Genomic DNA, 26,157 nt, shown 5'->3' on the forward strand with positions numbered 1-26,157 from the left:
TATGGATACACAGTTTTTGTGTTATGGGGTAAAAGCGAGTGTGCACCAATTGTTGTTCACACGCATGCCTGCGTGCGCGCCCACAAACACAAATCAACACTCTAAGAGGCGCAGGGAGCTGCATTGGCATTTAAGCAGTGACATTTTCGAAATGACATTTTGTCTGTTGCTAAACCCACACTCACTGAGCATGAACCCAATCCTTCTGTCTTATAAATTTATAAAAGCTAGCTTCAACTTTAACATTGCATGTGTGTTGTTGCACATCTATGTGTAAACCCATGTAGCTGAGAACAGAAGGCTGTCCAGTTGGAACATTTAAATTCAGATATTGTAGCAATAATGTGTCTTTTGCTTAAAAAGTGCTTAAGCATGTTGATGTTTACCTCCTCATGGAAAATCCCACTAAACAGGAGTTGAAAAAATCTGCAGAAAAGAAGCAAAAAAACCAAAAGGCTTGTAGCAACATAGAACAGTTTAATTGTCTGTCTTGATTATTTGATCTGAGCTATAATCCAACCAAGAATGACATTTGCCATTGTCCATGTTTTCCAAGTTGGAATTCATTTTATTTATCTTTTTCCTATTTCCTTATTGTCAGTTTTAATGGATTTCAAACCTGTTTGTTTTTCATTGTTCCTTAGTTGGGGAAGTTCATGGTCTCTCTCAGCTGCAGAACATCAGTGTAATCTCTCACCTGTTTAATCACTGCTCTTCAAGTCTCCAGTTTTCAGTCACTGCTTGCTGTCGTGGTTTTATTGCTCCAGTGGCTCCCTTGCTTCTGTTGTTCACCATAATTCCTGAGTCCTCCTGGGCTGCTGTCTGTGATTTCAGTTTGCAATTTATTGTCCCTTATTTCTTTAATCATCTCAATTTTATTCTTTCTGCATTCCGTCTTAGGTTCCTCTACTAATGACCTTGTTGGCAAAGGTGGCGAAATAAGATTAATGTTGATCCTATATAGCAGGGGCGCCCAAAGTCGGTCCTTGAGGGCCGGCATCCCGCACAGTCTTAGTCCTCTCCCTGGTAATACCAACAACCTTTTCAGCATGTCGGTGTTCTTCTTAGGCCTTCTAACGAGCCATCATTTGCGTTAAACCAGGGAGAGAACTAAAACATGCAGGATGCCGGCCCTCGAGGATCGTCTTTGGGCGCCCCTGCTATATAGGAACATATGAGAGCATTTCAGTGTAAAACCACGACCTGAGGCGATGCCTATCTTATAGGATAGTACAGTATGTGACGGGCCTAAAAGTGTTGCTACTGAAGCAAATTTCTCAGCTGTATAAACATGTTGCAATATTGTTGCAGGAAAAATTGCTCAAGAATCACATATTTTAATCTCTAATGACTTAACAACTGTAAAGTGTCAAGTTAGCACAATGACCTCTATCTTTTCATGTCGCTCTTAAATCTGTTAAATCTGCAGTGGAAATGAAAATCATCATAATAATTTTGTTATGACATTTAAAAACAAGAGTTAAACAAAGACAAAGTAACAAAAGTCTGAAGATAATGACTTACAGTTATTATTTGCCGATATGGGAGCAACAGAAAACTCTGCTTCCTTTTAGATGTTTTTTTAATGTATTCATTTATTTTTTTATCTGAGCTCATTAGAGCTAATAAGTCAGTCCAATGTTTGTGCTAGTCCATTCTCTCTCTCTTATTGTTTTGTATTGGTTCTCTAGCCTAAAAAGACTGAATCATAGTTAATCTGACATTTACTCGTGCATACTGTTGTTCTAGAAACCAACGTCATCAAAAGAACTTCTTGGCTGCTGCTTCCTGTTGACTTTTGTACATGATGTAGCAGGAGAATAAGATCGTCTGGATGACAACAAATATTGCAAAATCCATAATTGTTGCATCAACCCTGCACAATTCAAATCATTAAAATCTGAACTATTTAACTGCCTAAAATTCATGTTGAATTGTGGAACGACAACAAACCGACATTTTATCTTCATTGTCTCATCTTCGATGTGACAAAGAGACGTTTGTACTCTCACAAAACAGCTCCACAGTGAGAAAAGAAAAGATTTGCAGACTAAAAGAGAGTTGATTTCATTTTGCCCACAGAACCCTTAAATAATTTAACGTGGGAGAGATCTGTCAGAGTACTGCTGTGTTTGTGTGTTGCATATTTATAATGCATATAAAACTGTTATAGGCCAGCTGTTGGCAATCATATCTCAGGTCTGGATAATGGTGTTTTTTTTTTTTATTTTATTTTATTTTTTTATATTATTTTTATGGCGTTCTAGAATTCAAGATGCTTATTCTAGACATTGACTTGTTTACCTATAGAGAGATGGTGGAAAGTATATGTTTTTTTTTTTCTCTTTTTAACCACATCCATGCTACATAAGTGTTTATGGGTTTGTTTGAAAGTTTCATAGAAAACAGAAGTCAGATAAACTACGACTTTGAAGCCCTTTTCAAAGATCTAGGCTGTCTAAGCAAAAGGGAAGTACATCACTGCTACAGGTCTGAGTTTTGTCTCTAGTGTGTAGCAGCGTGTTGTGAGAAAGGACAACTGATCGTATGCATAACTGATGCAGAATAAAGCAAGCTAGAGTTGTGCATTGGTATGATCATTATTTTCATAATTTCAGAATTCATGAGCATTAATCCAATATTAATTTTGAGCTTTTAAAAATGTATCTGGGTTTTTTCAGGGAAGAAGATTCTACAACAAAGACCTTAAGATGAGAAAAAAAATGAGTTGGAAATGTACGTGCTCTCTCAAACATTTCCAGAAACTCTTTACTTTTTTTTTTTTTTTAAACTGTCCATCAGGAAATGACAAACTGAATTATTTGTGCAGGCATCAACAGGCTTGTTGACAAACTGGCTAGATGACCACTAATGTTTTAAAATGTTATTTTAAAACGATTGGCCAATAAAATATTCTTTTTTTTTTCTTTCTTTTTTTTGGTTTGAGATTATTGTCCACTTGCTTTATTCATTCCAAAACCAGTTTTATTGAATGTTTGGGATCTTTAACTTGTTGCAACACATATTTGTGTCCTACTTTCAACCTTTTAGGTTTTGACTTGAGTACAAGTTGATGTCCTTGGACATAGTCCTTCTTCTTTAATGTCCCACCCTACTTTGTGCCATGCATGAAGCTCTAATGTTAACAGGTTGAAATCCTCTCTGATATATCCACATATAACTCTTGTCACAGTCAGTGACGCATCATAAAATAATTCTCTTGAAGGTACCATGCTGGAAAAAAGTTCAAACGCATAATTAAAAATGAATAACATTCATTGTCACTGATAAGTATATGTGACCTAATGAGTGGTACTATAGACAACTTAAATATTTTTATTATTATTCTTTAAGTTGTCAGGGTAAATTAGGAATATAGATTATTGCAAAGGTAAAACCTGTGCTCTCAACCTTGAAAACGGCAGGTACTCATGCTTTATGTAGAAATTCATCACTGAATACAAAATATCTAACGCAGTCCTTCATGCTATTGCCTTTGATGGCATGCACACTGATATAAATCTGGAGTTTTTATGTTTTCCCTCAAGCCCAATCTCTCTTAATGGACTCATTCGATCAAATATGTACTGTTTTCCAGTTTTGTGGCTCACATACTGTAGAGCATGTAAAGCGAGCAGTGGGGGGAATGCTATCACACAAGGAATAGATGAGCAGCATGTCTACATTATTTTGTGTGATAATGCAAGAAATGTAAAAAAAAAAAAGTGATGGATGAGGGCTTTCAGAGCAAGCTGCACGACAAACACTTCAGCTGGTATAGAGTCCTCTGTAAGCAGTGCACACCCAACATAGCTACTGACTGTAGTTGATTTTAAAAATGTGAATGCAGTGTTTAGGGTTCAAATAGCTGTTGTATTATTAGCATGGAAAATATGCATTCCCTATAAAACCCCTAGGTAAGAATCATATTGACATGTTACACTGTCTTACAATCGCACCATAATTTCCTCTTAACAACTCCGTATTATTTTTGTTTCCATAAACTCTTAAGATTTTTCCCCTATTTTCATAAAGTGGTTGGTTCATCAAAACTCATAAGATTAAATGCTCCTAATTTTAAGAGATGGTGTGGACCAATTTACCTCTCATCACATTTAGATTTAAAGTAGATTTAGATTTAAACACTAGAATTATATTTTAGATGCTTTTTGTGTAGTAAGGCAATGATGCACCTTTCTTGGCAGACTTAAACTACCTTCTCTTTTTTTGCACACATGCAAAAAGACACGTTAAAGTGGATCAGGTTTCCATCCGTTGGGCATCATTTCATGTGGCATTCATCAGCAGTCGTCTTGGTCTCTGTTGGATTCCTTTCTCTTTTCTCATTCTTTCCTGTCCTCCAGTGTTCCTTTTTCAGAGCTCTATTCCTGATGGGGTTTTACATGCTCATTAAGGTGACAGACAGGACAAACATAGGGAGGGTAAGCAGAAATGGTTCTCTGCTAAATCCTAAACTTTCTACATGAGCTTAAGTTGTTGTTTTTCAAAGCACTAAAGCTGATTTTAATATCCAAGGTTGTGACAAAGAAGTGGCAAGTAATCCTGGTACCGCTTCCCCTTCATATTTTCCTCTAATTATTGTACTTTGAATTATCTTACTTATGAAGAAAACCTGAAAAAAGACCAAGTACATAAAGGGAAATCATGATTTTTACAAGACAGTTTCTCTGTTCATATATGAGGAAGATGATGTCTAAGATTTTGCATATATTTCCTGTCTATGGAGGATAGTGCAATTCCCTCCACTTTTCACTCTTCTTAGGTTGGATCAAAGAAGGAGTGAAAATGCTTTCTTTATTTATTCTGAGAATTTCACCGTGTGATCTCAAGAATAACTCTCTCAGATAATCTACACATGGAAAGAACAGCATTTATATACATCACTGGACTCCAAATTGTTTCAACATGGAGTTATAACCCATTAATAACTGATGGGCAGCAAGAGAAGCTCCTCAAAATTCATTGCTGATGTCTTTGCTTTTGGGATAGTCTAAGTCATTCATGCACTTTGCATCTTGCATCTTTCAGACTGACCTAGAAGTTCAGAACATTTTGTCTTTTTTTTCTTTTCTTTTTTTCATTCCGAAGCCTTATGATAATTCCCTGCGCTGCATTGTATAATTAATACATCAGCAGAAACCCTGTGAGAGTGATCCAGGTTTGTGAATAGGCGAGGGCTGTAGTTTGGACTCATTGTGTAATGTTTGGGTTAGATGGGGGTCTGCAGTTGCCAGAGAGATCTGTGTGGCTAATTGGGGGCTTTGCTTTCTATGTCTTGTTTGTTCTAGACAGTAAGACCTGTGCAACATTGAAGCCTTATATTATTTGCCTTAAGAGAAACATAAACACATATTTATTTAAATACAGGGATTGGAATATGAGTCAGTAAAGTCCAAACTCGTCCATTGTGGATCTGCCAAATTGTGATTTATGTAAATATCCAGGTGGTACAACTTTCACACATACAAATAACAAATAATCATGTTTTAATACTGTGGCATTTGAACTAAGGTTTAAATTTTTCTAGATTTAGATAGATCCTAAAAACTGATGTTTCTAAATTGCCCTTATGTAATAGATAAATGTCCCCACTCTAATCCCCGCCTCACACCCCTGTATAGGAATAAGCAAATTTAGCCTATCCTGTGGATTATTTGTACTGATCACGTATTCTTCACTATTATATCTTTGAGACTTTGTATTACGTTTCTAGTGTCCCATATAATAATTCTAAAAATTAATTATCAATTTCAGCATAACAACAAAATAGTCAACTTCTCAGACTGTCAGACCGTCCAGAAGGCCTGCTACTATGTAAAGAAAAATAAAGTAAATAATAATTTTTAGAAATCCTGGTAAATACTTGATACAAATTAAAAGTTGGTGCATTTTGTCATGCTTCAGACTGTACTTATTGAGCATATATTACATATTCCCAGTTTCATACAAGCCCTCATAATTCTAGAAATGATTTAAAAGGGTGTCTTGGTAAAATTGTATATCAGTTTTCAATAACTTGTACACCGACAATTTTTTACTCCCCTTTCTAAGACGAGAGTAATAAAATTCCCTTTTGTTTGACTTTCAGCAAATTTAGTTAACATTTTACTCAAATTAAAGGCTTCAATCCTACAACAATCAAATCTACATTTATCTAAAAGTAACTCTGCACATTTTTACCAGTTTTTCCCTTTATTGTTGACTATCAAAAGAACATCTCAATCGAGCTCATGAAACTTCACTAATACAGGCAGAGATGAGGGAGTTTAACTGGGGCTGCCTGTCATTGGGGCTGACATTTTAGAGGTACCTAAACATATTCATGACAGCAGTGGCCTGAAATGGATGAGCTCCTCAAAAAAACCCAAAAGTTATGTGTTGAATTATGGGGTAATATCCGTTTGCTTCCCTGAAAAAACCTATGTCAAGACGCTATAGACAGAGGAGCCCATTCAGTTCTTGAGCCTTGGATTTAGGAGGGGTAGTGTAGTTTTGGTTGTAGGTATAAAGCAAATGATTATTTATTTACTATCCCTGAAGGGTGCATCACATTTGCCCAACTTGCTTTTATTTATTGTAAAGACCTAGAAAAGACTTTTCACTGCATCCTTACTGACGAGTGAGCATAAAATACAGCAAATCTAATCTTTCTTGTCAGGTTCATAAATAAGGCATTAGCCATGTGCGAATTATCAAACTTTTCTTGTTTAAAGTGTTCAAAATTAATAAAAGGCTTTGAAGAAGGGTTATGTAACATTGAACAGTTCTCTCCCAATGCAAAACCTGTCCATTATGTCACTCATCTGTTCCAGACATCACCTTGTTGCCTTAGAAGCCAGAAAATAAATTTGGTCATTGAAGCATTATAACTAATCGATTAGCATAATGACACTGTGGGTTTAGGGATTTACATTTTTACACCTTGAGGATTTAAATAATTTGTAACTCCTGCAAACGAGGTGACAACACAGTGTGCGATGGAAAGCAGAACCGAGCTTTGAAGTGAGGCAGCTCTTTGTAAAACAAAGCTGTAATTCACAAGTGGAGGTCCTAAGGGTGTAATGGAAACTCCCTGTGTCCCTTACTTTACAGACAAGCAAGTGTTGATAAAACCTGTTTCTTTGTTCACATATCGGAGATTTATCTTACTGTGGTTTGAAGATATAACATTTATACAATAGTTTCTGACAGGAAGAATGCCAATACACAAAGGAAGGCACAAAGAAAGACAGAAGGAAGTTGTAATAGAATTTGTGTCACTAATATTCTCGTGGGATGAGACATTGCTTTTAATTAGTTTCTATGTTGCCCTATATCACATGAGCAGTGAACTAATGAGCTTAATGCACCATTGTATATACAAGTAGTGCACACAATATCCAATGTCCTTCTGGAGTTTTAATTAAAGCATAAAAAAAAACATTTAAAAAACAGGTAACGATTTGAATGGAAAACAGATAAAGGGGGAGAGTGCATATTTATGAGTGAGCTGTTGCTGAAAGCACTTGCAAAATAGATGTATGGAAGAGATGGAGAGGGAGATGAATTGCATTGTGCTGTGTTTTGTTGGGGGGGCGGGATGCGATTGAAGTTGGAAACCCAAGATAGCGACTGGGAATCGGCTCACTCAGAGCTTCAAATGACTTTGAGAAAACCAATCAAACCAGCATTCACTCTCTCTTCTTCTTGTTCCAACTCTCTTTCTTGTCTCAGGTTTTTCACACATGTGCTCAGATACTATACAGAATATCTCTAGCGTGGTACTGTTTTTGCATTCTTGATCCACCTCCACACTGTTATTAACTACAACAACACATGCTTGTTCACAAACACACACTTATGAATGTATCTAGGGTTTAGGGTGAAAGTGACCATTTTCACAGTTAATTCAATGAATAAATCTCTTGCAAATGCAAATCCATCCGGTGGAAAGTTCCACCCCAGGTTTTATATTAGAATATTAGTTACTTTTTCATAAACTGCTTCTGCATTTTAGCTTTTGTTTTTTTTTTTTTTAGATTAAAAAAATAATGCTTTTCATTTTTTTAGTGAGATACTTACAAATGAGTATAATATATTTTTTATTATACTTTTAAAGACTTTCACAAGGAAAAGAGGATTGTGTCCTTCTAAAAGTCAGAAACCTTGTAAGTGAAAGTAGGGGAGGACAATAAATTAATAATTGACATAGAAAATTATCAATATTGACTGATGTGAAACACATATCATGTTTAGCCACATTGTCCAGCCCTAAGTGAAAGTTGTTGTTTCTCACTGTGGAGATTAGAGAAATGGATGTATGGATGTCACAATACTGTCTTGTAATATGCATTATTGCTGTTGCTTTTTCTCCCTTTTACACTTGAAATAAAAGTTGAGTATTTCCACCTAAATATGTGAGGTATTTGCATAGAAATACACTCCCTAGCATACCTTGATTGATATTGATTATTGAAACTCAGACTGTGTATCTTTTATCTCGCCAGGAGCTTCAGTTTGAACGTCTGACCAGAGAACTTGAAGCTGAACGTCAGATTGTTGCCACCCAGCTGGAGAGATGCAAGCTGGGATCAGACTGCAGGCAGCATGAGCAGCATCAGGTAACATAGAAAGGACTTTTTTTTATATATGTGTGTGTGTGTGTCTGGCAGTGTGATGCTTTGTGATAATTAAGTGAATAGCAGTTTTTGTGTAGCTTGGAGAAAGATCTGATCATATGAGGACAGTTTGCTCCTGTTCCCCACAGGCTGTGGTTAGTTAAAATACAGATGAGGACTTTGATTTATGAGTCAGGTGTTGGTGCTTTCAAAGAGCATCCATTTCTTTTGCTATTATCATTTAAGCTGTGCTGCTGAATCCTCATATATACTTTTGGAAAATAACTACACATATTTTGTTATATTACTGTTATAAAATTTATTTCTACATTTATACTGCATCTTCTTCAAGATCATTTTTGCATTGCAATAGCCTCTCTCAGTAATAGTTCTCAAAATTCACATCCAACAGTGTTGGATCACTAACATGCTTATATCGCCCATATCTCACAGATAGGTAATGCATCATAAACCATTATTTGCTCAAACGCTAACTGAGCTGAAATAATAGTTAAAATGATTTCTGGTATCTGTAAGATTTCTCATACCACACAAATAATAAACCGTATGAAACGCACTGTATGATTGATAGCTCTTTGCCAGTTTTATCTTGTGCATCTTCATAATGTTTGGGAACTAACTATTGGTGTAAGTGTCATCAGCAGGGCGTATTTCTAGTCCTGTGGTACTTAAATTTTATGTTGAAATCCAGTACCTTGCACATGCAAATCAGACTTAGAAATAAAATAACTCATTGCTTTAGCTAAGACTTTTGCCTCAAATAACCTTTTACTGACAGGCTCCTTAAAACTCAGGAAAATATCCTTCTTTGCTCTCTCTGGTTTGTGTTGTCAATCAATAACCCAATGCGTCTATGCATATGAGCTAACAAACCTGGATGTGTTGCTCCTAGATTCATCAACAGAAATATTGCACAGTTTGCACAACATTGTATATATACCCATTGTGAATACTTGCTCAATGGCAGGATTAAATTATGAACTGACCAAGTTGGAAATAAAAGGTGCCATTTTTGTTACTGCATTCTTCAGAGAGAATAGTACAATGGCATAGGTGATGTGGGGTCCTCTCATTGTGAAGACCATTTACATATGCTAGCTTGAAGGAGACTCTAAGTAATAGTTTAGAGTTTATTTTGCACAATTAAAATACAGTTCAAAGATATTAAGAAAAATATAATAACAATGTAGGAAGAGGCAAAAGCCCAGTGGGATTATATAAAATCTGCACCCAAATAGTATAAATAATACAATTACTAAAATCCAACAATATAATGCTTCATCAGTTGATCATACACATAGAAAAACATAAATGGAACACATAAAAACACATCTACAAAGAATTAAAGGGAATTTAAATAAAATGTGTAGCAATGACAAAAGTGACTATCACAACTTTTTAAATGTGTGCTGTCTTAAATAAGGCGCCCACTCTTTTTTTTCTTGTTTGTTTTTTTATATCATTGAATTAAATGACTAACTGTGGCCATGCTCAACCTGTGCTAAACTGGCTGATGCCTGTTCTGACCTGAGACAAGTGAACCAGATGGTTAGATTGATTTCATGAACTGTTTCACCTCTAATAATTGTGTGCAACTCATGTTGGACCTTTGTTTATCGAAAAATGTGGTTCAGCCATCATCTGTTGTGCCACACAGTTGATTTATGTATTGGATGTAAACAGTTAGGTGCTTAAAATGTCTTTTTATTATTATTCAAAGATCAAAAAGTATTTTTTATGCATTTGAATGCATAAAAGCCACTGGGGCCTTTATTCATTCATCTGCAATAGATGGCCTGGGGCTGGGAATTAAATTTAGGAGAGCTGCTGTCGAGAACTGCATCCTCTGTATTGTGCACTTCTACCACGGAGTCACCTGGGGCTCAGTGGTCCAAACATTTTTAAACTATTTAAAAGTTGTGTAGTGTTCATGTCTTTTTCAACAGGAATTCTGTATTGCAGTAAATAAATCAAAATTGACTTTTTTTTTAAAATAATAAAATACAGTATAATGACTTTTTTTCCCTCAGCACCATAGGGCATACCCTAACCCTATGTTTGAACCTTAAAAAATGAATGCAAATGCATCAAGATAATGTGCAAACTAGCACTCATTTTATAAGCCATAAAGTTGTCATGACATATGGAGTTATTGTAATGAAGCAATAACAAGAAGGCGATAACCCTGCTATACTTCACAAGGTTCTACATTTTTTTCTAACCTTAAGTGTAGAAAAGCACACACCTTCAACACAGATATTATTTATTTATTAACAATATTTTAGCGCTAGTGGCCTTTGTTCAGCAGTAATCTGACAGGAAAGGAACAGAGGACAGGACTCAAACCCATAATGGCCGCATCGGTCTGTACGCTCCTGTAAAAGGGGCGGCAGCTCTAGCCACTGCGCCAGATGACGACCCTCCATACATTTATTAAATGAAGAAAAATCCAAATGAAAGCCAATTTAGATCTAGTTTTCTTTACAGTGACGATCATTTCTACTGTGCTGTGATCCAAAATGTAACTGAAACACACCAACACACTGATTCTTCTATGTTTTAGTAATTTATCGTAGATTCATAGCTCCGCTTGGGACCAATGGGTTGAAGTTGTTTGAGCCAACTCCAAATAAGCTGTGTGGGTTGGACACATGAATTTGAGATTGACTTGAAAATAATTTGGCATGTAGTGAATTTAATGGGTAATTCACTAACGACAAGCTGCATAGGGTAGTGTGGTTGCAAAATCATCAGCCCTCCACAACCATGTTTGATAGTTTGCAGGAGGTGCTTTTGTTATCTTGTTAGTTTTCTCTGAATATGTTGCTATGCACTATGATCAAACATTTCCAACTATTCCATAAATTCCAACATGCTTGGAATGTATGTTATCAACATGGATTTTATCTTTATGATTGGTTTGATTTAAGTCTTTTTTGCACTGTAAAGTCACTTCAAATGGCTCAAAGTCAAACTGTTGTTTTACTTGAATAAGGGTGAATTTTCCACAGAAATAATACGGACCTTGTTTACTTGGGAATAATTCTGATTGTTGAGTAAAAAAAAGGCCATGTTAGTTAGATTTTGCCCTATTTTAAGTGACTTAACGCTTAACAAACTAGCTATAGTTTGTTCTAGATTTGTAAACTAACTCCTGTTACTTTAAAATGTTCTTTTCCTACGATTGTATCTCCAGACAACCCTTGATAGGAAGTCGGAACACAGACTGTGCAGTTTGCAACTAACATAAATATCAACCGAAAAATACTGAAAACCCCTCTTACATAATAATATTAATCAACATATTAGCCACAGCCTCATAGCTCTTTAAATACCAGTTTCATTATAAATATGACCTTTGCACCGCCGACATAATTTCCAGATAAAGGAAAGAACGCTTTAGGCAAAAATGAGAAGCAGGGAGGAATGACTGGGGGAGGGAATGAAGGAGAGAAGATGTATGTGACTTCAGTGCTAATTTATTTTATGCCAGCAGCTCAAATGTTAAGCCCGGTTAGACTAGACGACTATCCAGCATTCTTTCTCTCACAAGCTTCGCTTCCTGTAAATAAAACTGGGTAAAAGTAAAGTTTGGTGGAAAGTTGTGATAAATTATTCACTCCTCTTGGGTTGCAGATGTGTCTATGCCTGTTTGTGTGTCTGCTTTTGTGTTTGGCGAATTCTTCTGTCATGTCAAAGAGTGTGGTTCATATAAATTCAGCATGCTACTGACTCCCTCAGGCAGATTGTTGCGTAAGTACACAAACCTGAGGAGGGCAGGGAAACTGCTCACCGAAAGAAAGGCAGTTGAATTTCCCTAACTCATTCTGTTTACTCTTGTTTTCTCCAGGTGATTCACCCTACATTGGTATAGTATCTTTAAAAATTATTTAAGGTACTATACGTGTCATTTATTTAGCTCATGGCATTAGTATTTTAATTTATTAGTATAACAAAATGTCAGTACATATGTGTGAATATATTTTCTGTTTCTATAGAATATTTTGTTGTAACTTGACAAATGTTTGATTAAAGTGAAATCAAACATTTCCTAACAAAAAAAAAAAAAAAAACTAACTTAACCTCCTGAAAGTGTCCTCATATTGTAGGCTTCTGTCTTTATTTATTTTTAGAACCAGACATGTTTAGTGTTTTATTTACACGGTAACATTTTCAGTCAATTCTCAACAACTTCTCATAGTTATCTTTACGGACTTATTGTTACTTACTTAGAGCAAAATATTGGATTATGTACTTTTAACATTTTAAACTTATTTTTTCTTCAAGTTATTACTTATTTATTATTTATTTTAAGCTTACTTATTCAGCTGGCGAATTGGTCTGGCATTTGTGTTGTCAAATTCATTACACACCCCTCAGTACTGTGTTCTGATGAAAAATAGTTAAAATCCTAGCAATTAAATTGCAGTGTTGAATTTGGTGAAAATTGGGGATCTTTTAATAAACAACTAATGTCTGCTGACTTAATAAAACACCTCAAAATCTGTTTTCTAACCGTGGACTGTGTTTATACATCATTAGTACAAATATGTGAATTGCTATGGTTCTCCTCCTCTCGGCTTTGTGTCGTTTATGCTATCAGCTAATTCGTTTTTGCATGTCTATGTGTATATTTAGCTGCTGCTTGACCCTGCATGCCCTCAGTTGGATTCCACTCAATAAAGCAATTTAGACATATCAACGGAGTTCTCCTAAGACCAGAGGATGCTTAAAAAAAAACCTCACTGTGGTGTAGAAACCAAAGGCAACACTGATGAACATCTGTTCACACTGTGAACTGTTGGCTTGTTGCACAACAATTTACAGGATGGTGGAACAAACTGGCACACAAGCAGACGTTCATGCAAACACACAGTATTCACCGTGCAGGTTCTAATCTATCATTTCTCCAACATTAGCAGTAAACAGCAGTCGGGTCAAGCACTGGCTCCTGCTGTTTTTTCTCTGTTAGCGGCTGTGAAGTGCGAACTTGACAGCTTTAAGGGCATATTACAGAATTTTTGGTGTGGTCATAGCAAAAAATAAATACACCTATATGTGATTATAGGGTCTGGTGTAATACACATAAATGAGGGATGATGCTTCATTCCAAGTGAGTTTTGTAGCACTAAAACTATTTAGTTGTTTGTTGTAAAGAAGCTTGTTTTTTTTCTCAGTGCCTGAGTCAAGATCACTAATCAAATCTGTTCATGAGGAAGCTGGCCATTCAGTTAATGATGACGTGTGACTGTCAGCAGGCTCCTCCAGGTTATAGAGTGTCACATAAATTTCTGCTTAATGGGTAAATTTGATTGTCTTGTTGGCATATGCAGTTTGCTGCAAACAGGAATAATATGTGCTGCTAGAAGACGTGCGGTTTGAGATGAAGAAAACATTACATAAACCCCATTTTTAACCATCTGAAACTGTAGCATAATGAGATGCAATCTCAAAATAAGCCAACATTAAATTAGGCTTTGGGCTAAATAATTTTATTTTCAATTGAATTGCAAACAATGTTGAACAAACGAATATGATATTCAATAAAGTTGGTGGTCATTGGGATTGCAAGTTAACTTAATGTGACTTACTCTACTTAGACAAATACTTTAACAAACATCGTTTTTGTTACTGTCTTTCTACATTGAGAACCTAGTCCAAATAGTGAGTAATCTATACAGTTATAGTGGAAACAACCTAAGATAATTTCAACATGGTTTTATTTAAATAAAGTTACATAGTGACTAGATCTTATGTTTTATGAACAAAATAACTTAGTTATGGCTTACTAATGCCTTCCTGAAGCATTTAATACATGCAACACTAAATCACTCTATTTTTGAAAACAGTTTTTTTTATTAGCGATTGTTTATTAAAGTCCAAGCAGCTTTCGCAATGTTAATATTCTTTACAACATCAACAATACAATAATGATATAGTAGCATTATTCTGAGCACCTACATGCATAAATGCTATGCGGTTATTGTTGCAACTGATAATATAACACCAGTACTTATCACATTCTACTCTATGCAGACACCTTACTGAATGGATGAGGATTTACTCTCCTCAGCAAGTCTTTTCCTGGGAATGACTGCAATGGCAGGGGACCTGGCTCTGTCTTCAGAGTAATTCAGCAAATAATTATCTGACAACTTGTGGGATCTTGTAAATTATGTAGAGTACTGAGGCATGTGTAGATTACTGTAGTGCTGTCCTTACAGGCACCCATTTACATATGCACAGAAAGCAGAGAGACTGTTAGCATCTTACACCCAGACAGGGTGGTATTTACATTGTCTGGAGTCCAGAACTAGACAGCGTTGCCTCCCATTCTGCTCTGGGGTCATTAAGTAGCAATATTTGATCCCAGAAAAAAAGTGTTCTCTATTTGCCGTGATTCTGGTCTCAAAATTTCAGGAAGCATCTGCAAATGTTATTATGAAACTGCTTGATGTGATTGACTTATAGCTGTTTCAGTACCATGATGTGTTCAAAAGTTGGTATGAAACTGTTAGTATACAGTATATATTAGTAGAACTCCTAAGCAATTTTTAAATGTTAAGGAAACATTGGGAATTGGTCTGTAATAAAAGTTCACAACAGGTAAAAATTAACAAGTTGTTACATTGACTTTCAAATGTGTTGATAAAATGCAAAACCTCCTTAAAATGTTGAGTTTTTTTAAATACTCCATAATACATGTTGATGGTTTAAAGGCCTTAATTGATGACATATCAAATCAAAAGCAATAAGGACTTTTATGCTTTCCTAAGACTTGAGATATTGACATTGTGCTGGCTGTGGGAAAGGTTTGGTACTGTGTCGACTGGTAAATTTGCAAGGCAGTAAGATACCAAAAGTACTTGCAAAAAGTTTATATCTTTCAATGTCACATCATCTACTGTAGTTCATGTGTTTTCAACTCCAGTCCTCAAGGGCAGGTGTTCTGCAACTTTTAGATTTTTCTCTGCTTGTAACACAGCTGAATAAATAGCTGAACCAATTCAGTATGCAGTCAAGTTCAACATACTGTATTTTTTGGAGAACATAATGAGGTTCATGAAATATAGAGACAAACTGAGATACACTTTTTTGTTTGTCTGCCATAACAAATATGAAGATGATATCTTTGTTTGTACCCCGTTATTTACAAGCTCTAACACATTGCTACTGAGCTGGTATATCAAATAGCTCTATATGTGTGTGAATGTGTGTGTAAAGGGGAAACTGAGAGCAAGAAGGAGGATGTTGAGGTGTAAAGTTCATGTCCTGAGGCACTAACAGCTTTCTGATTGTGTTGTTCAGGCTTAGACATCTGTCCAAAGACTAGGCCAGGTAGGTCAGGAAGAGATAGAACCAGACTGTTTAAGAGAGTGAAGGCGAGTGTTTGTCTGTGCGTGTTCATCTCAGGGAGACTGCTAAAATAAGAATTAAAGGGAGAAATTAAGCAAAAGTTGTAAGTGTTCTAAATGTTTGCATGAATGTCAAATAAAATTGTAAATGTAATTTTTTTTTCTTTTTTTTTTTTTGCATCAATTGTTTGACACATTAAACATTTTCCCACAAGTAAAATCTACTACTAGTAATATATAGTGTTTATGTATAGGGTGTACTGTGAAGGATACACTAGACCTGTCCTTCAAATCCAGGGAAAAGATGGCACATTTGAGGGTCACATTTGGAGGAACCTTTGAATTTGAACAACCTTCGTTGAATCGTTGTGACATAATCGGACTTCAAATTCTTCGGAATTTGGACTGACCCATTGTTAAATTAAACAGCAAGTTCTAACACATTGAAAACATTGTTCTATACCTAATACCACCCCCATGTTTTATTGTAATACTTTAGTACAGTTAAATAAGAGTATGCTGTACTATATTGACTCAGTACAGCTGTAACTGAGTTGAAATCCGTTTAGAAACACTCTTTGAATCCATGCAGAGCTTTTCTTGTGTTGTGAATTTTTGTCTCGGTTTGTCTTTATGGACAGCTTTATGGCTTGATCATGTCATTATCACTTTACAATTGTGTTCCAGCTTTTCTTTTGTCAGTCCATCCTCCTGTTTTCTGCTACTAATATACTATCCAATTACATTCCTTTATCCCACTGTACCTCACTCTTCTTTCCTGTGTTGGGTGATAATAGAAGGATCCATCACACCATTAGCTGCAGGCGGTTTTATAAGCTCAGCAAAATGCTGCAGAGAGAACTCAAATTATAGGCTGTGACATTATACCTTAAAATACGCCTTGTGTTTGGGCTTGAGTCTGCTCGCGTGTGTGAGAGAGAGAGAAGGAGAGAGAGAAGTGAGAGTGATGATGATACTGCAAGTTATGCTCCCCCTTAATGACTGATGATGCATTTCCAAGAGGAGAGGAGAAAAATGATGGCAGGTGGCAACATCTCTCACAGTGCTGTCACCCTCACTGTCTATCTGTCTCACAGCCTTTCTCTGTGTTGTTTCAACTCTCCCCTCATCTATCTGTCTTTTACTCCTAATTTGTGCCTTGGCTTTTTCCATTTTAAAATATATAAGGAAAGTCCACCTTTGTGAGATTGTGTTCTACAAATACATCTGGTATCAATATTAGGTCAGGGTTCTCAATACAAACTGATCAGCTGATTTCTTTTTTTGTGACCTAATAAATATAAGAACTCATGCATTGCTGATGCTGCTGATTTAATAATAATAATAATAATAATAATAATAATAATAAAAACACTCTTATACAATTTAACTAAGTGAACAGGATATCAGAGGTCAAAATCAAATTTAGAAGCACATTTTAAATACTCTATATACCATGGAATGTAAAAAAATATATATATTAACATCTAAAATGTACTATGTGCAGCAATATTTGAACTTAGATTTCATATAAACTTACAAAAAGACTTGTGAAGAACATAGGGCTTTTATCAGTAGAACGTTCTTGGGCTTGGCTAGTACAGATAAAAGTATATTCTTGCTGAGGAACTAGGACCCAGTACAGTAGTTATGCAATTGAGACAAAACATACTTGATGATTGATGACTGATTTGTAATGGATACCAATGGAAGAATTTTTTTTTTTACAAGACATATATATATACAGTACAGACCAAAAGTTTGGACACACCTTTTAATTCAAGTGAGTTTCCTTTATTTTCATGACTATTGACATTGTAGATTCACACTGAAGGCATCAAAACTATGAATAACACATGTGGAAATATGCACTAAACAAAAAAGTGTAAAACAACTGAAAATACCCCTTATATTCTAGTTTCTTCAAAGTAGCAACCTTTTGCTGTGATTACTGCTTTGCACACACTCTGCATTTTCTTGATGAGCTTCAAGAGGTAGTCACCTGAAATGGTTTAAAATTTAATGCCCTGTCAGGTTAATAAGTGGGATTTCTTGCCTTATAAATAGTCATGAAAATAAAGAAAATCCATTGAATTAGAAGGTGTGTCCAAACTTTTGGTCTGTACTGTGTATATATATAATTTACCAAGAAGTAGTGTGTTCAAAACTAAACTTCCTTCCTGAACCTCTGTTCCTGGTGAAACAGGGCTATCAACAAAAACCTGAGAACTTTTATTACCTGTACTAATTGCTTATGCCACATCTTATGTATCATCCTGTCTTAATAGAAGAATTGCATGGGATCCATAAGCAGAAAAAGTTTAAGACTCTTTATAGATTTAATTTTTACCAACCGGCATCTAGTCAGAGTTGCGGTTTTGCAATTTGTGTGATCAATTTACAATGGACCATTAAAACTAACTACCATAAACTTTTTTTTTTTCTGTTTATTATCACCATCATGAGGTAAACTTGTATCAGATATGTACAGCACTAATAGATACAATATTATAGTAAAACATATATTAGAATAACAAAACGGATAATCTGCCGACAGGTACAGCGAATTAATACAAAGACTATCAAATCATCAGCAACTATTAATATAATTTAAAAACCCAAATGTAGTGAACCAAGGAAAATTTGTTTACACAGTAAGAAAAAATTGTGATGACACTTAATAAAACACCTAATTTTAACTTAAAATGTGACAAATTTCAGTAGGAAAATAACATGTTTTATTTATTTAATGTCCACTGCATTGAAGTGCTTTATATTTCACTTTAAGCGGCTATAAACTGATAACAGGTAGTGGGAAATGACAGAGCGACGGTGGGGAAAATGGTCAAAGGGGAAAACAGCACACTCCAATCAGGTGCTGGTGCTGAGCCTGCAGCCACAGACTGTCAGCGACGCTGTGCTGCTCCAAAAACGGTCCAGCACATTTGAAGGTTGGCTCATTCATAGTGAGCTATAACTGCATTGATGAGGTTTACTTTCCCAACTAAAAACATCTTAAAGCTACTTTTCATGAGTATGGAGGTATTCAAGTACCAACAATTGTGTATATTTTAACTCAGCTATTCTCTTAGCTAATGATAAAACTATATATAATCGTCTGTGTGTCTTAAAAAAACTTGTTGGGGATGGAGACAAAGTCATAAACATCAGATCATTTCTTTTTTTTCTTTTCTTTAGACTGTGACCATGCTAAATAAAGGCTCTCTTCTCCTTGCTGCTCCATTTGTTATTTATATTTGTTCCTGAAGGTGTCAGCAGCTGGTGACTCTGTGTCAGCTGCAAGGAGACAGGGGCCTTCAGGGCCAGGAGCAGCGGCATATTTGTGTTGCTGTGCCCATGTGCATGTGTGTTTCTTCATGCTGAAGGGAATCGGGGGTGTTTGGTTCATTAAACATGCAAATGCAAGCTTATCTTCCCCTAACACCAGATAGTGGTGAGAATAGATAAGAAACAAACCCTGCCAGGGTGGCACACGGAGTACTCTCAGTGTGATGTGGGAAAAGAGAAGGATGCATTGAGACCAGAACCCAGATTAAAATGGAATGGAGAACTGAAGAAATATATCAAGAGGACACCAGTGAACTAAGTTTATATGGACTAGAGGATGGTGGTGTCCCTGAAAACAAACTGTTTTTGTCATTCATTCATCAGACACCTGTAATCACATTGTGAATTCAACATGTTCAACCTTTGGTTTTTGAAATTACTTAGAATAATTAAACTCCGTAAAAGTAAATGATAAATTATCCACTTATTGGCTTACAGATTTATATTGTGGGAATTCAGTATCATTCATATTTTCTGATGAGTTTATAGGTCTCCTTTTAGTCAAATTACCTGATTTTTTTTTTATATTTTTTTTTTAACCAGCTATGCTTATTTATAATAAACATGTTAGAGACTTCATGCTACACTGTTGTTACCCAGATTTCATTATATCAAACTCTCATTACAACTAAGGACAGACAAAACAAGCCTCCTACACTGTGGCTGTTCATGTCAGCACCAAAAAGTTTAGCTGTTGTGTTGGATAGTAATAAAAAGAAAAAAAATAGGATTGGCTTATGTGCAGCAAAATGTAAAATCAGCTCGACTACTAGCAACATTTATGGTTAGCATGAGATTGTCTGCTAAAGACGATAGAAATTATCTTTTTTTGTCACTCAGTGGGGAAATCTTTACCAGCAGCACAATGACAGGCAAGTCAGAGTATGTACATTCACGCCAAGGTAAAATGTATATTAAAAAAAACAAACCAAAAAAAAAAACTGTATGAATTACAGACTACTATAAGGATAAATGTATGCAATTTTTATAGATCCAGTGAGGAAGAGTAGATTTATGTTGGTGTGAAATGGAAGTGGTTAGGTGCAGGAATAATGGTAAGGTAGAAATGTTTAGAGAAGTCGGTGGGAGGTAAATGGATGAACTAGACAAGAGGTTTGGAAAACTGGAGTGCAATGAGGCAGGTTATTGAGAGTGTTAAGGTTGTAGTGATGCCTGGGCAGCTGATGATTTGTTAAACAATCAGAAAGCAGAAAAATCCTTTCTGCACCATCTACACACACTCCATCACGCATGTACATGCAGGGCAAACAAAAATACAAGTTTTTAGACTTTTAAAACCTAAGCCTCTTTTTTTTTTTTTATAGAATTTCATCTTTAAATTTAATTTGTATGAAGAACTTATCACCTGTACTTTCAAATAAAGCTTGCATCACTTGGCTTTAAAAGTATTTAACCCGATTTATTTTTTAATTTCTCTTTTAATCAGGATTTAATGTTATATATTTTTATTGCAGAAAAGTACAGTTTGTTTTACAATCAATTATAATAATCCTTACAAAGACAAGTACCTTGAGTTAATATAACAGAGACCAGCAACAGAGTAAACTAAAACAATTAAGCAAAATAAATGTGAGAAATAAAGCATAAAAATAGATGAGACATTAGGATGAACTACCTGTTGGTAATTTAGGAACTAAATTGGTCAATTTAGACAGGTGTGTCAACTGAGAAACAACTGTAGAGCTGGAGGACCTGAGGAACAAGTTTCCCATGAGTGACAGACAAGGTTGGACATGTGGAGAAAAAAGTAAAAAAAATAAAAAAAAAGCAAAGGACAACACACCAGGACAATGATCCATCTTGATGATCAGAGGTTTTATTGTTCCTTCTCCCATAAGCTAAATAGACTGTTCGGATGGGATGGTAGCTTTTCTGGGTTTGCATGCTTATGAGTGTTTTATTTAATGCCCTGTCTGTTTTCCATCTTGTACTAGTTTTGTTTGAAAGTGGCCAGTGCAAAGCAGGATTAAATTAACTGGTTTCCAAACATGTCAGGCATCAAAGGTTAAACTTTGTGATGCATTTCCAGACAACTTGTCAGGCTGCCTCAGATTTTGGACAATGTCAGAAAACTGTGACAATCTAAATACATCCTTATATTTAATGTTTGTTTTATGTGAATAATACAAAGAACTAGAGAGCAGTTAGTTTAGTGTAAGTTTGGACGTGTTTACTAAATGCATGTGCTTTATAACAAAGTTTTGTCTGCGTAGATGTGGAGTAATAATTGAATAATAGGGGTATTGCAATGCTTTTACAATGTTTTTAAACGTCTTTTTAAATTGCTTCACATCCACATTTTTTGTAAGTATATCAAACGATGTCTGTAAATGATACCCACCTACAGATATTTCACTCATATGTAAACCACAACAAGCAATGCACTGAATAAGAAATGCCTTACATGTGGGAATTACTGTGAGCATTTCTGCCTGTACGCACATTATTTTGATGACTACCCTGTATTGAAGTGTGTGGTATATTATGCGTGAGTTGTCAGATCTTAGCGCGTTTCCAGCTGTAGGTATTTCACATAAACATCTAAAATTGCCATCTCGAGGTGACTAATTTCATTAGTTATGTCAGTCACAGCTTTTATTTTCTCTATTCTACCAGTGTTGCCTATTTTCAGTATGAAAAATAACTTCTTTGTCTTCTAAAGCCAGCATTTAAACTGTTTTTTTTTTTGTGCGTGGGATTCAATTTTCCTCATTATATTGAAGCATGAAAGTGAGATTTTGACTTGAGTAGAGCTGTACATTGAAACTAAAACAGTAAAACTTCCATACATTTTGTTTAGCTTTAAATGAAGTGTAACAGACTATGTGAGTGATTTACATATTTTTACAAATTTCTTGTTGAGTTGTTTAACGGCTACAGAAAAAAAGGGTTTCATTCCATATGTTTAATTATCATTTTAGAAATCAAACTGTAATTTGGTTGCTGAGGGAATCCAAAATGTCTGAAAGCTCATGCTTTTGAACTTGGTTGTTTTCAGATATAACATGGAAATCAAAACAAATAAATAAATATGTAAGATAACCAAAAAATACCAAGAGTTGTCACAATTCTTCTCTTCAATGTTATTTTAAAAGAACCAACAATTAAGTTGGGGTATATTTTCACTGTTTCTTCTAGATTGTACAATTGATAAATTTGGTGAAAACTTATAAAACACTTTCATGCGTCGCACTGAAACATTTTCATCATTCTGTTCATACATTAATACATTCTGTCACACATGAAAACTTTATGAATGCATGTAGGAAAGGCACACTTATACCTATGCTTGTTCAATTTCATCTTGGAGAGGCCATGCCATTGTCCTCTGTAATAGAAGCAACAAATTTCAAGTTACTAATGAAAGAAATAAAAATAGAAACTGGATGCATACTCAAGTTTGCTTTGTACTCGAGCACATCATTACTGTAAGTGGTCATAAACAGGGAAATTACATTTGTTAAAAACATTGATTACGCATAACTCTGGTCTAATTAAAGCAGAGATAGTTGAGGGAAAAATAAAGTGTTAATCTTTACATTTAAAGCTCAGTATAAAACATCTTTAGTTCCACTTGTCTCTCCTGGCTAATATTTGCATTATCTTCTAATTTGACATGCTGAATGCCAAAGTAAATGTGGCTGAGCGTTTTCCATTGTTGTGTGTACATGTGTGTGTTTTATTTATTAACTATCATGCAGTGATGGCCATAAAATCCTGAGTATTGAGAATATCAAGCTCATGTGGAGCCATTCTGCTCATCACAGACTGGATGGGGAAACATGCTTCTTGCCTGTTTGGATTTAAATCACAAGTGTGGATCTATGTACTGTTGTGCTATGTGGTGGTGGACAGAGTATAAGCATTTGATCTAATGTGGCTCTCCGAAGATAAACACATAAAAAGAATAACCTTTATCACTAAAACACTGAATCTAGAAATTTCTCTTATTCACCCCAGAAGTGTACACTGAAAATGAGACTCTATTTGGTCTAAAATTTTGTTTTATTAAAGAAAATAAAACTGAGCATTAGGGTTCTCTTGCGTTAATTAAGTGTGTTGTGATAACATATAGTGTTGATACCTAAAACCAGGCACTAGCTTGTATTTATGTTTTTTTTTTTAATATACAGTATATAAGAGTGCAATAATCTAACCAGTCAAGCTGAAGTTGACAAGCTGAAGCATAATCCTTTTCAGAGTTGAGCCTATTGCTCTAGAACAGGTAGAATAGAGGTTGTCATGATCTAATGCAAAATTAATTGGGTAATCCTTTATCAGCATGTCTGAACACAGTGTAAGAACAGTTTGTTCCTCAATCATTTCATCAAAGGGGTGAAACTAAATCAAACTGTTAAACTGACAGGATGCCACAAAAGATTCCTTAAATTCATGAAGTGGTGTCATGTAGAGCTGAAAGATATAATTTTCAGAGCACAATTTTTTTTCTCATGCACAGTTGCTCAGCTGTAAGAAGGTCCTGGGTTTGAATCCTGGGCCTGGGGGACTCCTGCTTCCTCCCACACTCCAAAAACATGGTTACTCTGAATTGCCCTTAGGCATGAATGTGTGTTGCCCAGTAATGGACTGGCAAGCTGTTTAGGGTGTACCCTCCCTCTTGTTCAGTGATCACTGGAGATATTTGCCAGCCTCCTCTCTGTGACCCTACAATGAGATACATGTATAGACAATGGATGAACAAATATTAGTTACACATCTTTCAAAAAATATTGGATTTGGAGTTGCTATGTTGTTCCAGGGAGTTTAATCCACTTCTAGAAGTTCTCATCAGATATCATGGTCTGCCCACTACCTGGACCTTTGGAGTTTTTACATTTAGATTAAATTTTATTCACCACGTTTTTCCCACAAACAAGGAATTTGACTTTGCTTGCAATAAAGACATCTCAAAGGTTTAAAAAGAAAATAAAAAAGTTTTTTTTCTAGATATGTATATTTATAATACTTACAAAAGAGGGTTAGCTGTACAATTGTGCCACAGTCAGCTAAGACCTGATTGGTTTAGTCCAATATGCTTGATATCAACCTGAGAGACATCCTGGGGAAAGAAACTATTTTTTGCTAATAATGCTCTGTTTTAAATGTAGAATATGCAAAGCCAGTAGGTGAGCTAGTAGACTGCACCTTGGAATCCTGCAACTGCTGGGCTATAGGTATATTGGATGATAATTTGATGTGAAAATGTTTATCTCAGTTGTCGGACATTCAAGTCTTAACTCTGAATTGGGAGTTAAGGACTCGAGACATGACTTGAACTTGGAAAGAAATGTCTTGTAAACATCTGACATTTCATTGTATTCCATTCATATTAGGAAGCAATCCCATAGAGACATACAGTACATATGCTATTACTGCTACTTTCTGGAAAGGCTAAATGGCTTTTTATGTGCATTTTGAAGACCGTCAAAATTCAAATGAGCCAGTTGTCTCCTTAGGAATTTGTCCTTACATCTTCACACCTTCAACTTCCCCTTTGTATTCCTTGAGCGTACACACATTTCATAATTCATTTCACTAAGCTTAAGTGATGATCTAATTTTTGAATGCTCTAGTGGATTTCAGATGACTCAAAAAAAATGGAATTTGACAGTGTGTGTCGTTACCTGTGGGTAAAGAGACTCAGGATTAACGACTGCGTTTTTCACATTAAATATTACAGGACTGGTTTGCTTAGAACTCTGGTTGCTGTAGAAGCAAAGGTATCAATTAAGTACTTCTATAAATGCTAGATTTTCTTCTTCAGAGCAGTAAATATAGAAATAAAATTTTACTTTACAAATGACTATTTTACTGTAACACAAAGTAATGGAAAAATGCCATAACATATTTTTAACAGCTGCTAAGTCAATAATGGCACAGTGGAATGTGAAGTTTAGTGTAAATCCAAGAATGTCTTCGATTCATTTTAAAAGGAGGTAAAGACTAAACTTTTTAACATGCTTATATGTGACAAAACCCAAGATTTTTATAGGTTGTCCTTTCTTCTATTCCTAACAGTCCACAGTAAATAAAATCAAAATTTAAAATGTTATTTTATTAGACACAGAGAGGAGTATATAGTCTCTGGTTGAATAATATGTCACAACATTTGTGCTGCAGGCAGCCTTGCAAAAATGAGTATAAATGTTAGACCAGCCACGTCTGTTTGGAGCACAATAACACAGAGTACAGCAAGTGTCAGACCATTCTTCCCTGGTAAATTATGCATGGAGTTATTCTGTTATTATCTGTCAGTGCAAAATGGCCATTATCTCCCTATCATAATATGAGTATTAGGTTGGCAAATTGACAGTGGTCCACAGATTTATTTATTTTTTCCTGAGTAGAATTAGTTTGACCAACATTTTCTGGATTCATATACAGATTAAGGAAGTTTAAAAGCTGTATATCCCACTTATGCACACAGAATGGGTGTTTGAATGTATCTTTGCTTTCTATAGTACTTCTTTTTGCATGTATATGAATGTGATACATTCAAGTGGATATGTATGCATCCTGAAATGAGATGAAACCTTTATGAAGAAAATGACCTTATGCTGGTATTTTCCTTCCATCCATAAAGAGAAAATTGAAGATTGTGTAGCAAAGGTCACTTATGTTGGACATGAACTTTAGCCTAGTGAACTCTTTGTTTGTATTTTTATTTTTTATCGCAGGTCACTTCAAATGATCTTGTAGGATTATAGATTTAGTCAGACTTGTAGCAGATTGTAAGGTTATTTGTGCAGGTGGAGTTCTTGCATTAAAAAAAAAGAGACTTTGACCTTGCTAAG

General features: G+C 35.4%; 1 protein-coding gene across 1 annotated transcript in view; it reads left to right on the forward strand.

Moving 5' to 3' along the window:
* Positions 1-26,157, forward strand: part of ctnnd2a (catenin (cadherin-associated protein), delta 2a) — a 219,605-nt gene that overhangs the window by 54,201 nt on the left and 139,247 nt on the right. Inside the window, 2 exon segments of the mRNA XM_032551622.1 lie at positions 8,508-8,597; positions 8,599-8,621. Of these exon segments, the coding sequence (XP_032407513.1) occupies positions 8,508-8,597; positions 8,599-8,621 (113 nt within the window).

This window comes from Xiphophorus hellerii, chromosome 21 (genome assembly GCF_003331165.1).
Source record: "Xiphophorus hellerii strain 12219 chromosome 21, Xiphophorus_hellerii-4.1, whole genome shotgun sequence".
Taxonomy (NCBI): Eukaryota; Metazoa; Chordata; class Actinopteri; order Cyprinodontiformes; family Poeciliidae; genus Xiphophorus; species Xiphophorus hellerii.